This window comes from Lissotriton helveticus, chromosome 11 (genome assembly GCF_964261635.1).
Source record: "Lissotriton helveticus chromosome 11, aLisHel1.1, whole genome shotgun sequence".
In the NCBI taxonomy this organism is placed as follows: Eukaryota; Metazoa; Chordata; class Amphibia; order Caudata; family Salamandridae; genus Lissotriton; species Lissotriton helveticus.
The window spans coordinates 1,039,898,205-1,039,912,010 of record NC_136072.1 but is presented as its reverse complement, the minus strand read 5'-3'; the positions used below and the strand labels follow the sequence as shown (position 1 = coordinate 1,039,912,010).

Genomic DNA, 13,806 nt, shown 5'->3' with positions numbered 1-13,806 from the left:
CATTATTGGCAGGGAAGGTATACTCAACATCCTGTTCATTCCCATCCCCATCTGAGTAGGTGGGTGAAGGCATCGGACTCCTCCTAGGCTGTTGAGGAATGGGTTCCACAAGCTCTGGAGTATCTGGTGCAGGCCTTTTCTTTTTTAGAGGGATTACATAGGAGTCCACCGGCTGGGATGTAATTTTCCTCTTGTAGAGCAGTAATTTGCCCGTGTCGGCGTCGATAAAATGCTCCGAATCGTCGTCCTGCGCAAGTGGTTGAGCAGAGCTTCCAGTACGCTGAGTCTGCTGCAGCCCCTCTGAGTCATCGGGCACCGTACGAGGTGCGAAAGCCTTCGGCGCTACCTTCGGCGGCAGAGTATAGAGGATTGGCGTCGAAGTCTTCTTCAGCGGGACAGCCGCCTTTGGTACCGAGGACTTTGTCGGTTCCGACGCCTTGTCCCGTATCCTCTTCAGGGAGTCCGCGACCTGCTTAGTAAAAGAAGCAGACGGCTTCGTCGATCCGACCGAGGCCTTCGATCCACCACCAGGTGAGGATCCGAGCATCGACTACTTCTGTTTGGGCGCGGGCGCACCCTCGACAGCAAGGGTCCGTTCCCCTGTCTTGGCCTTAGGCGACGACGCCGCCGGCTTCGGATCGGCAGTTTTTCCCCTTTGCGTCGTGGTTTCAGAGTGCGGCACGGCAGTCTTGGGTGAAGGTTTCTCGACAGTCTTCTTCGACGTCGACTCCACCACCTTACTCGACACATGCTCGACTACTTTCTTGGAGCCGGCCTCCTTGGCCCCTTTGGGTGCCTTTTCGTTGTCGACTGCCTTTTTAGGCTTGGAAGCCTCCGAAGACGACTGTTTTGAAGCCATCTCTGCCGTCTTCGGTTTCGATGGTGTGTCGGCCATCTTAGAAGAAGTCGAAGCCGATGGTTTTGGTTTTGGTTTTGTTTTCTGTAACGGAGGCTCCGCTGAAATGTCTGTAACCGGGCCAGAAGGCGGGGCCGAGGACTTAGGTGGAGGGTCGTGGGTAAGGCCGAGTGGCGATCCCGTGACCTGAGCCTTAGTTATGGTACGGACGGGGCATAGCTCTTCCTCCGAGCTATCTTCCGCGGCCCCATAAACTTCCTCGTCGTCCCCTACCTCCTCGACGTATTCGTCTAGGTCCAGGCCCTCCACGGCCTCTGCGTAGTCTGGCTCGACCTCCGCCGATGGAGGCGATATCTGAAGCTGAAGCTCTTGCTCGTCTGCTTCGGGGTCGTTGAAGATGTCCACCGGTGCCGGTGTTGATCGCTGGGCCTCAAGGCGCACCACGCGCCGAATCTTGAGCGTCTTCTTCGACCTGAACTTCGAACAGGCCATACAGTCGGCCTCGTTGTGGTCCGGCGACAGGCACTTGTTGCATACAGGATGCACGTCGATGTGTGGGTACTTCGAACCGCACACGGGACACTTTTTGAACGGACTTCGTTCCATTGTAGTTTCGTCGGGGTCTTGCGGCGTCAAAGGGCCTCGATGACTGAAGAGTCACACGACTCCCCAGAAAACCGACTCGAAGAGTTGGAGTATACACGAGAACCGAATGCCAACAATACCAACGAGGTTAGAAAGCCTTTTGGCCTTCAGAGAACTGTTTTTTATCGATTCCGACAGGAGACGTCAAAATCACATCCGAACCCAATGGCGGAAAAAAACAATCTGGGGATGGAGTCGATGCCCATGCGCACTGTAGTCCAGGGGAGGAGCCACCTATCTCGTGATACTTCGAAGACTCTTCCAGGACAACAATGTGCAATCATCCGGACCCAACACTAGGCGGCGATCTATGCAATAGATATGAATTTAGCAGCCCACATGCCTCGAACATTAGTGTCACAAAATGTGCTGCATTACACTGCATATTTGACCTTTCCTTGCTGCACAATCTAGTCAACCCTGCCACATAATTTGATCCTCCCATGCCACCTAATGCCAGTGGCCCTTGTCTTGTTGTGATATATGCTGTGAAGAAACACCTATAATTACCCTGACAGGCCTTGTTCAGAATCTGATGGAATTCGGAATAGGCAGTGCTGCACAGAGTGGGTGATTGAGGGCATTTGATGGGTGTTATGACACAGCACCGCTAGTGCCAGCACATACGTTTTGTTTCAAAAGCCTTCCCTGTCACCCTGAGAAGTAATCTTGCTTGAAAGAGAATCAATGGGGGAATTAGCATGGGGATAATGTGCAACCACATCCAAGACTCGTTCAAATCCTGGATATTATGGAAAGTGTTGGGCTGCTGGGACAGATATCCAAAGTTACGGACACTCAGCTCATGCCCACCCTTCAATTGGGATAGTGCTGTAGGTGAGTAACCATGGAGTGCATCTGGGTCCCTTGGTTCTAGGTTGCATAGCATTACTATGGTGATGGAAGGGTGCCTTGAAGTCACTTGCTTAGGATGAATAGACTGCGTAAATTCTGAAGAGGAGAGCAAAGTGATCCAGAAGCAACACTTCAGAGCGGCTCCACCTGGAATCCAGTATTTGTACCCTCCCTGTGTGAAGGCATGGAGCAGGTCACAAGCCTTGGCATGTATGAGGCCATAGTTATTCAAACATTAACCTGTCTCAGGGGACACAAGCGATAAAATCTTGTCAATGTAGCCGGAGTACCGTGCACATACATGAAAGCACGGTTGCAACACAGGGGTAACCCGAGGGCAGAATTTCAGCTTTTCCTCCTGCACATCGAGCTGTGGTGCTGGACAGTGGACGTTACTTGCACGAGACGGACAGCTTGTGATGTGGCTGTGTGTTTGACAGAAACCATAGAGCGAATGTTGCTAGGATTTCCTGGGTAGAATGTCGAGGAGTACATTCTGTGCTGTGGGCGGGATCTGGGGGTGAGACAGGGGGGGGCTGAGGGAGACTGCACACAATTCACAAACTGTAGGAAATGCATTAGAGAAAGCTATGAAACCAGTGCACGGAACATAAAACAGAGGAAACTTTTATGGCAGGTCCCTTCCAGTAAAAATAATAGAGATGCGCTCTTCCCATTACAAAACCAGACACGCTACTCTGCATTAGGTAATGGATCAGGGCACAGGCAGGCACCTGAGGCGCGATGTGCTCCAGCAATTAGGGATCGCTGAGAAGCAGCTTCCGGTTACCTTTTTTTACGTAGCAGGCAGCTGTAGCGAGAAGTGAACATGGAGAAGCAGCTTCCGGTACGCGTGTCTGGAAGAGACGGCATGCGTGAGCTAAATCTCCAGTCTGGGTGGGCGGGGCCTAAGGGAGACACAGCGGACACAAACCCCGCTTCCAAAGAAGCGGGACACAAGACCAACATCTATAGATCTCGCCAAGGCGAGCAGCACATACGAGACCTAATAAATGTTTTAAAAAGGAAAGGGACCAATCAAAACCATTAGAAAGGGAGAGTAGAAGGCTTATAAACTGCTAGATAGTCTCTTTAATAGAAATGGACTCTTTACAATTAAACAATCAATTAGTCCAAGCCAAACGAAGTAAAATAGCACACCATTTCTAAGTCGTTCTACATAGCCACCAATACTAGACATGACTTTATAAGTTAGGCTATTAACTTTAATTCGCAAATGAAGCATTTGAGATTAACATGCAAAGACATACCTCTCACATTCAATCCATTGTCACATGCAAACTGTGCAAAAGGTGACATGTAATTGGGGTCATAGGCCAACTCATGTGCTTGTTCTGCAATGCTTCGTGCTGTCTGCTGTATACTCTCATAGTTTGTTTTCTACAGTGAAAGAAGAAAAAGAGCAAAATTATTCTGATACATAACTATCATATCAATTGATACAGGTCCTAACACTGGATCAAAGTTGAGGTAAACACCGGTTTTGCATAATGTACACAAAGGAACATACTTTAGGAAAAATGGCCCTGTTAAAGCAGTATTACATTTTGGTGTCCGCCAGTTGTGTGCAAAGCCTTGACATGCAGATTTTACAGTTTTTTTTTTTTTGAAAACCTTTATTGTGCAGAGATAGCTGACAAATACGGGCCTACAACCCATCGGGCCGGCCACCACACTGTATTAGCACATAGGCCAGGAAAGAAACTCCAGCAGGTCTCCGATATAACAGATGCAACAAAGCGAAGATTATAGCCACAAGGAAACCACAGTGAGAAGGAAAAGTGAAGGTTAATTTTATAATATAATAGGGTGAGGAGCAGGAACATTGCAGTTATTAAAGTCCAAAAGTCCGTGGCGGGTCGTCAACAGGCAGTGAAACAAAACACAGCGAGTTTCAAAAAAAAAAAAAAAAAAAAAAAAAAAAAAAAGAACAGCTACATTATAGCAAGGGCAAAACATGAGTCCCACATCAGCAAACAATACCATTCACTGCCCAACGCCCACCCGTTAACACAAGAATACGTATCAACACATAGAAAGGAAGTCAGGATTGCAATACGAAGCCATCCGCTACATCGACCCAGGGAAAGAGAGAAGGAAGGGGAAAAAAGGGAAAGAGCATCATGAGAAAGGGTTGAAAAAACAGGGAAAAGAGGACGCGGCCCCACAGTATATGCCCCATGGCAAATAAAGCACACGAAACAGGGCAGCCCACGGAGCCAAAGGAAACAGGAGTAATGGATGCGCAATGAACATCGGTAGCAGGGAGGCCGTGGGCCCATGCTAGCAAAAAACACCCCAGGAGGCCTACATGCAGACGCAGCGTCCAGAAAAAGAATACACAAGAGCCATAGAACCAAGAACAAAAGAAAAACAAAAAGACAGACCCCCCCCCCCACCCACCCCACCCTGCACCCCTGCAGAAGGCTACGGCCTACCCCCCCAGCAGCGTGCCTGTCGCCCTAACCAGAAACCCGAAATATAGAAGAGTCAAAGTAAGGAAGAAACCATATAGGCAAAAAAGAGAGGAAGGGGAAAGGAAGGAAAAAACCATCGGGAGAGGAGACACAATCAAAACTATCAGCCCCCAACTCTCCCGTCTGAGCACATTCAAAGCCCACGAGAAGATAAAGTCATTGCAAAACAATAAACAGGTACCAGGAATATGAAGAGAAAGCAATCATACATGTAGAGCCGCAAGGCGGTCATCCGGCCACGCCACAAAACAATAGTCCGGCGGTGCAAGTTCATCTCAACCCTGTCCTCGTCTGTCCAGTGCCATAGGCACAGAGTGCACAAAGAACCAGAACATGAGGGGCCAGAGGTGAAAAACAGGGATTCCAAACGTCGAGCTACTACACAAGTTATAACGGCTTCGGACCGGATGAGCAAAAAAGGACAGCAACAGCAGCAGGCAACTCAAGCGCAGCTCCGCAGACCAAGGGGAAAAAATTGCCCCGGTGAAACAGTTACAGGATCTCCGCTCGGCAGGCCGAGGCAAAAAATCACCGGGGGACCCGGCGAGACCGATCCGGACGGATCTCGGTCGGAGGCTCTCCAATGCATCCACCACAGGGAAGAACTCTTGACAATACCAGGCAGCAGGCATCTGTACGTCCAAACAAGCGGTGGCCTTAGTATGTTCAATGTCCAGGAAAGGCACCGCAGCACCATGAAGCGGCGAAGACACACACGTGGGGGACGGCCCAACGAGCCGGGAACAAAGGCTACCATCCAGCCCATCGACAGGCACAGTCATGGAAGCACGCCAGGAACACAAGGCGGCGAAAACGTCGCCAACTGTAGGCTCACCTTTACAGTATTCAGCAAACGTGCCGTGCGGCGAGCCAATGTCGCCGTCCCCAAATGGGCGTAGATGCAGGGTGTGGGCCGCCATCTTTGCAGCCCGGCGCGGCCGCGGCAGTCTCCGACCCCAATCCGGCCACCAACAGAGCTCAATGGGAACAAGCCGGCGACAAGCAATGGAGCCCTCAGGGCAAAAAGGCAGGCCACCAGAATATTGAGGCAACCGGGGCCACCGACCCACGGGCGCCGCCCGCCGAGGCCGGGCGGAGGGTTGCAAGATGGCCGGACAGGAGAACAAAGGGGAGACGAGTCGTCCATTCGGTCAACCCCCGTCCGTGGAAGGCAGCACTCCACCACCAGGTCTCCAGACAGCCAGACCAGGCCCGGTCAGTCTCCACCGGTCCAACCGCACAATGGCAGCTCTGGCCGACCCCGCTCCTCCACCAAGGGGTCGGCCCCGGCACTCCGCCCCGCCTGGGCGCCGCAGACGAGCACCAGGCCTGCCCGCCCCGGAGGCCACAAAGCGAACAAGGGCGCAGCTCAGGATCCGCGGCACTTAGGAACATCCGGAGCAGACGGTGAGTGCCAGCAAAACATCATAAGTCCATATTCCAGCAAATAAGACTTCTCGGGGCAGGATAAGGTGCAGGATAGACAGGTCAGGCAGGAAGATTCGACGGAGCCGAGCTACAACGCGGCCATCACGGTCGCAAGCTAGATTTTACAGTTTTAATCTGCAATATCGTATGTGTATGTCTGTATACGGAGGTCACATATCGACCTACAAAAATACTGCATCCAAAACATCGATTACACGGTCACAGTAAGTATATATATTTACTGTTATTAAGTTGAAAGTTGAAAGTATTTGTAAAGCGCACTGTGGCCAAGCGGCTTCCTGGCGCTGGGAGGATTTGGCGGTAGCAGAAGGAGAGGGCACCAGGAGATTACAGAGGAGAAAAAGCTTGAGCAAACAGCTGGGTTTTAAGCGCCCTGCGGAAATGCAGATAGTTAGTAATAGACCTAATGGAGAATGGAAGACTGTTCCAGAAGCGCGGGGCAAGGGTAGAGTACCTCGTGCCGCCTGTTCTTGACTTACGGAAGCGGGGGACACTGAGAAGTGCCTGACTGGAGGAGCGGAGTTCACGGCAGGGTAGATAGTGGGTGATCCTAGAATTGATGAAAATAGGAGCCGTGCGGGCGCGGGCCATGAAGACTATACATCCTAACTTAAAGAGGGCTCTCTGCAGGACGGGGAGCCAATGGAGGGACTTGAGTAAGGGGGTGGTGTGATGAGATCTAGTGAGCCGGTGGATGAGCCGAGCGGCCTGAATTTGGATGGTCTGGAGGCGGCGCTGCTCGTAGGCAGGGATGCCAACATACAGGCAGTTCCCATAGTCCAATCTCGAGAGGATCATAGCCAAACAATTATCTTAAGGGCATCAGATGAGAAAAAACAAGAGATCTTACGAATGTTCCTGAGGGAGAGAAAGCAGGATGACACAACGGAGCTGACCTGCGGGCGCATGTAGAGGTCCTGGCTGATTTTGATTCCCAAGGTTTTAACTGAAGCAGAAGGAACCGGGGGAGGGCCGAAGATGGGAGGCCAAAAGGCAGGGGTCCAGGGGCTAGTAGGACCGCCAGTCAGGACCAACTCCGTTTTGTCCGGGTTAAGCTTGAGGTGGTTCTGGTTCATCCAATCAGAAATAAAAGTAAGAGTAGTTTGAAATTTAAGAAGGGAATCAGGAGAGGAAGAGATCGAAAACAAGCTGAATGTCATCTGCGTAATTGTATTCGGAGACCCCCATATTGAGCAGTGAAATAATAAGGGGATAGATGTAAAGGTTAAAAAAAAGAGGGGAGAGGGAAGAACCTTGGGGGACCCCAGAGGACACCGGAAGGGAAGGGGCAGAGAAGCCGGAGAGACGAACAGCTTGCGTCCAGCCTTTGAGGAAAGAAGCGAGCCAGGAGAAAGCAGTGCCCTGGATGCCCGCTGCCCTGACACGGTCGAGGAGGATGGAATGGTCGACCGTGTCAAAAGAAGCGGACAGATCGAAAAGCACCAAGGCCTGAGGAAAGTTGGAATCCGCCTTGCTCTTCAGCTCGTCCAGGACAGAGGACCACAGATTCGGTCGAGTGAACCAGTCGAAAACCCGCTTGATGGGAGGCCAATAAATGGATGTCCTCAATATAGGCCGACAAGCAGGAAGTAATGTGGCTCTCCAGAATTTTGCCTAAGTGAGGGAGCAGGGAAATGGGCCTAAAGTTAGCAGGGAGAGTACGGTCAGAGCTGGGTTTCTTCAAAATAGGGATAATAGTGTCTGATTTGAAAAGGGATGGAACTATGCCCTGAGAAATGGATGCATCGAGGATGGGGGGGGGGGGGGGGGGGGGGGGGGGGGGGCGGTCGGGGCAACCAGAGAATAGCTCCCTTAAGATGTGAGCCGGTCCACAGTCAGTAGGGGCGCCTGACTTGACCTTCCTGAGCAGAGCAAGGAAGGAAGGATTCCTTCGAGATAAGTGAAAAGTGATTAAGAGAAGAGGACAAAGGGGGAAGGGAGGGGGAAGAGGAGAAGATGTCAAAGGTATGTTCCGTTTGATATTGGCAATCTTCTCAAGGAAAAAATCATTCAGGGAGGAACAGAGTGCTTGGGAGGGGACAGGATTGGGATTAACTCGGTCAGATGCGGCCAGGTTATGAACAATGGAGAAAATCTCCTTGGATTTGTTAGCCACAAGTAAGATTTTTCCAGAAAAGTATTCTAATTTAGCTGAGAGGATAGCTCTCTTGTAGTTCTTTAAAAGATACCTATATCGATCCCTCAGGAGGGGACAGTAGTTGCGCCTCCACTGACGCTCTGACTGTCTAAGAGCCAATTTAAGGGCTTTGAGGTCACTGGAAAACCACTTATTGGCTTCGTGGAGGCGACAAGCCTTGACCCTCCTGAGGGGGGCGACCGAGTCACAAGAAGTAGATAGCCAGGTGTTAACGGCGTTGACTTGAAAATCAAGGGAGAGGTCAGATAAGTCAGGGTAAATATACATATTTACTGTTATTAACTCCATACCTACTTTCTTTAGTAAGTAAATAGTGGTAGTCTATATATTGGATACTATATTTGTCATTCAATACAGTGACTTGAATTCCTCCACAATCACTCTGTGCCACAAAAGAATCCAGCTTTGTCCAAAAGGTACTTCTCTGGCACTCTGGAACTGAATAATTTTACCATCAAAGAACGGGAAAATATTTTCTTCCAATCAGTCCTAAAGATATCAGTCCTAAAGATATTAAATGCATGCGAGCAAGCGTATAATATAAGTACCAAAATCCAAATACATGACATTCTCACTGTCCACGAGTGTGGACCTGCACAGCTGAAAACAATGGACTGAATATTTTGCTATGCGGATTTGTCATTCAATCTTTATTCAGGTACCACAGTACCCATAAAAGCACAATATAAAAATACATTACATACATATTAAAAATGTTAACCGGTCAAATAGTCTAAATACATTAATTTTACAGATCATAAGTGATTTAATGCAAAATTTAGGGTCATCACTGTACAATACTATTTACATTACTCAGTCTTCAACCATGGATCTGCGTGCCCTTACTGCCGTTTTTAGGAAAGTGCAAGTGCGAAAAGTAAGGTCCTCATCTAAAGTTAAACATGGAATCAAATGCTGCCTCTAAACTAATTGGTCTTCTCTTATTAAAATACGAGCATAAAAACGGTTTAAAATATTTGATATAAAATTTGCAGGAGAATGTAAAATGCTTTACAGATTGCTCTCTCCTCCCATCGCACGGACACGGGATTGAGTTTAAATTAGAATAATAACCAAGTGGGAAGGAGAGTACAAAACGAATTGTGCCAGCCCTTAATATAGATGTGGAGTGGGTGCCTATAATGTTCAATGGCCCTATAGTTACGCACAGTAGTTTTACTGACCTCTACTGCCTCACGCTCGGTCTTATATAAGGAGTACAGAGCATTCGGCATATCCTTTTTGTGCGACTAAAGCAGCAAGTGAAGGGTCCCAAAAAATGCTTTCCATATTTATACTGCGCAAACTGCTCAACACTCAACCCAACCACGGGATATCTAGGACCCTAGCACAACCTAAGCAATCCTTAATGATTGACTGTCAGGGTGGCTGCTTCGTTCTTCCATACAGCAATCCACATAAGTGCTGGGGGAGCCCTAATAAAATCAGAAATAAAATTAATATTGGGCTCTTTATGAGCTATGTAGTGGGAGGTTGAAATAGGGACATTCAGTATTTTTTGCAGAATCTATTCTCCTCCTGCTGTATACCAGAGCAGCTGGCCGTCCCCCATATCTCAGCGCCCTAGATTGCTACCGGGGTACACTGATGTTTATAAATCCTTCGGACAGCTAATACTGCACCCATCGTCTTAGGGCGAGGGATTATTGGCCTTTGAGAACTTGCTCCTGGCGTGAGCTAAGTGCTCACTTCAGGAGCTGTTCGCAGCAAAGGCCGAACCCAAATATACAAAGGATTTTACTGCCGTCATCTTATGGCCGTCTATTGCAATCGGGCGTATAGCCCGTTTGCCTGGGCCAATGCTCATTAAAAAAGATTTTTTTTAATTGACTTGTAAGTCTAGATTTTTCATAACAATTTTAAAATCTTCGACAAGGAGGAGTAATGAATTTGATGTGCGCCCTATTAAAACTGCGTCGTCGGCGTAGAGCAACGCAGGAAAGGGTACTTTGTTAATATATGGGACGTCTTGGGTGGCCAATTTCAGGGAGGCATTCAGGTCATTGATATATGTAATAAAAAGCAGGGGGGCCAGAACACAACCTTGTCTGACCCCCCTGCCAATATCAATAAACCCTGAGACCTCTCCTTCCACCCCCATTCTTACTTGGGCCTTAAGATCTCTGTGCAGATAAGCCAGGAAATTGACCAGAGTTTCGTCCAGACCCTTGGATAGAAGGGTTGCCCACAGCTTAGACCTATTAACTAGGTCAAAAGCTGTGGACAAGTCCATGAAGGCCATAGAGACCGGGGATTTCTTAGCGATAGCATATTTAATAATAATTAAATTCAAGTTAAGGCATTGCTCCCTTGTTCCGACCTTACTCCTGAAACCCAGCTGACAAGGGTCCAAGATGTTAGTTTCCTCTGCCCAATCTAAGATTTTTTTATAAAGAACTCTACCTAAAATTTTAAGGGTGTTGTCTATTAGGGAGATGGGTCGATAGTTACACGGTAGTGATCAATCGCCTTTTTTAAAGATCGGAACTATTACACTTCTCGCCCAAGTTTCTGGGATCTTCGCCAGGGTCAAATTGTTAAAAATATTCAGAAGTAAGGGGGCCCAAAACGCCGGATTCCATTTAATTAAGTCTATTGGCAGCCCATCCGGGCCGGGGGCTTCATTGCCTAAAATTTGGTTAATGGCTTCAGTTACTTCTGAAATGCCGATGTCTATAGGTGTAGGATTACCAAAAATAGGGGCTGGGTCAGATGGAGGTGGGGCACAGTAAATAGTTGCAAAATGGGCCCCCCAGGCCTCGCTAGTTATATTGCAACTGATAGGTGTCAGTGACTGCCCCATGGAACGCACTTCCCTCACTGCCGCCCAGAAGATGTTAGCATTATTTAAATTGGCGGCGTCGGACAGCTTGTCCCAGCGCTCCTTTAGGACTTCATTTCTCCTAATTTTGGTTACTACCTTGTAATTGTTTCTGGCCTGCCTAACAGTTATAGGACCGCTCGGGACAGTGGTTAGGGCCCTGCGAAGATTCCTATTTGCTTTCGAGCAGTCTCGATTAAACCAACTAGGGACAGGTGCTACCTTTTTGGGAGGTTAGGATATGAGGCTTTTAACAGTCAGACATATCTTACCAAAGTCCTCGATTATCCAGGTGTTGAGACAAGAGAAAGGCAGGACTCGATCAGAGGCATGTTGTTTTTAGCCAGTGCCTTAAAGACTTCTGCATTGTCTGTCCCTTTCCAACATAATCTTAAATTATCTGTTGAGACTGATGAATTTGCCGCTACACAGTCGCTATAAGCGATAGTCCATCTGGTTGCTTTTAGTGTTACTTTAATCAGGTTATGATGCCCAGAATCAGACGGTGTCACCGCAGCAAAAGTCACCAGTTTTTCAATTAGGGGGCATACAAAAACAGTCTAATGTAGAGCCACTCCCCCTTCCTCTAGATGTCGGGAGGTTAATCCTATGAAAACTTACAACTAAGTCCATAACATTAGATAGGTTATGCGAGTTAATAAGTCTTTTAAGTTCTCGGCCTCTGGTATAAGAGGGTTGTGTACAGAAAGATGTTAAATTTCAAAGCCAAGGTACTGATATGTTAACATTAAAATCGCCACCTAATAATATGCCTAAAGTATCTCCTTTTGCCGACTGGTTAACCAGATCAGACATAAAATGAAATAACTTTAAAAAGCTTTTGTTAGGGACTGACTGAAAATCATTTTTATAAAAATGTAATAAATAAAATTGAATACCCCTTTTAAACAATGTAGCTAGAAAATCTAGGCTATATGTTGGGATTATTTCAAATGTGCCACCAGATGTCACCTTGAATCCTATGAACAATCCCCCTGATGGCCTTCCCTTCCTTGGTTTTTGTGAAAGGACACTATAACAATAAAAACCCTCAATGTATAAGTTTTCGGTAGCCCAAGTTTCTTGAAACATCAAAATATCATGTTCCCTGAACAAATTTAGCTATTCAATATCATCAAGTTTTGATCGGAGACCTGCCACATTCCAACTGAGTATGCTCAGACTTGTCCCATCATTCCTTGTTGCTGGGACTTTCTTCCCTGAAGGTGGTGCGGTCAGTGCTACTCTGGGTGGTGAAATACTGACAGCCTCAAAATCAAGGGGTGTTGGTGGTCAGTCTTGTTGATCCAAACTTTGAAAAGCACAAAAATTATTGGACAGGGGTATAGGTGTTCCAGTGCCACTATTGGGTGGGGTACGGGGTTTGTAAAAATAGCCCAAAGGAAGGGCACTAATGTCAGTACGAGGATGAAAGGTTGCATCATTAATAGACAAAAGATGGCGAACCTGCTGGGGCCTTCTAAAATTTAAGACCACACAGTCCCCCTGGATATGTTTATGAGAGGGGCCTATCCACCCAACTCGTCTGGCCATAATTATATCATTACTTCTATTAGGATTAAAACATTTTTGCTTGCAAAGCCAGTCCACTGACTTTCTTTGCAAGTCTGGCCAAGACTCCCTCTGTCCCCTTTTTAATGTTGGGACTCCACTTAGGACCAGTACATAAGGTGCAGAGTCCGGTGCGAGATGCAAAACATCCTAGTTATGGCTAACACTTGACTCTCTGGTTATTTGGGTTACATCTTTACTACCGTTATTTGGCTCTAAGAGGGGTTTAGGGGGTATGCAGTTAGCTGCGTTTTCTTTACGTGAGCCCCCTCTCTCCCCACAATTCTCACCCTGAGTTAATGGAGATGCTATCATAACATCGGGTGCTCTATGGGGGTTAGGGGCCTTATCACAGTTTAATATGCCAGACAGCGTGGGTTCCAGAGCAATTATACCCTCTCCCACCCTTTTTATAACTGCTGCGACATCATTGATTTTATGCATTTCTTTCCACAGGCCATCAAGTTTCATAGCAAACACCCCCATTAAGTCGTCCAACCTAGATTCAAAACCCTCCATCAAGGTATCCAGGATTTCAATGCCCAAATCTTTTGTCTGGGAGTCACTGACAGCAAGAAAATCAGTTTGGGTGGAAATAGTTAGTTAATCTAACATTGAGTGGTTCAGTGTCGGCCCCACCTTTGTTGTTCCTCGTAGTATCCATAGTGAGGTCTAGTGATTTTCTTCTATGTTCCCTTTGGTTAGGGTTTTTACTGCCCGATACTGAAGCAGTCAATACCTGCCGTTTGATTGTCTTTCCTCGGGTATTACTGGCTGGGACATGTAGGTCCTGAGCAGACTGCGCCATAGTCAAAGGGGTATTTATAACCTGTATGTCCGGACTTAATGGAACTGGTTTTGCTCCTAATTGAGGAGCAGGGAGTAACTGGTTTGTTCCCCAGTGGGCAGGCGAGAGTGGGACACTGAAGAT

At 47.8% G+C, this 13,806-nt stretch overlaps 1 protein-coding gene across 1 annotated transcript in view; it reads right to left on the bottom strand.

Moving 5' to 3' along the window:
- PPTC7 (protein phosphatase targeting COQ7) overlaps positions 1-13,806 on the bottom strand; it is a 165,728-nt gene that overhangs the window by 28,200 nt on the left and 123,722 nt on the right. The window contains exon 5 of the mRNA XM_078667481.1: positions 3,628-3,757. Coding sequence (XP_078523607.1) covers positions 3,628-3,757 — 130 coding nt within the window. The remainder of the gene's footprint in view (positions 1-3,627; positions 3,758-13,806) is intronic.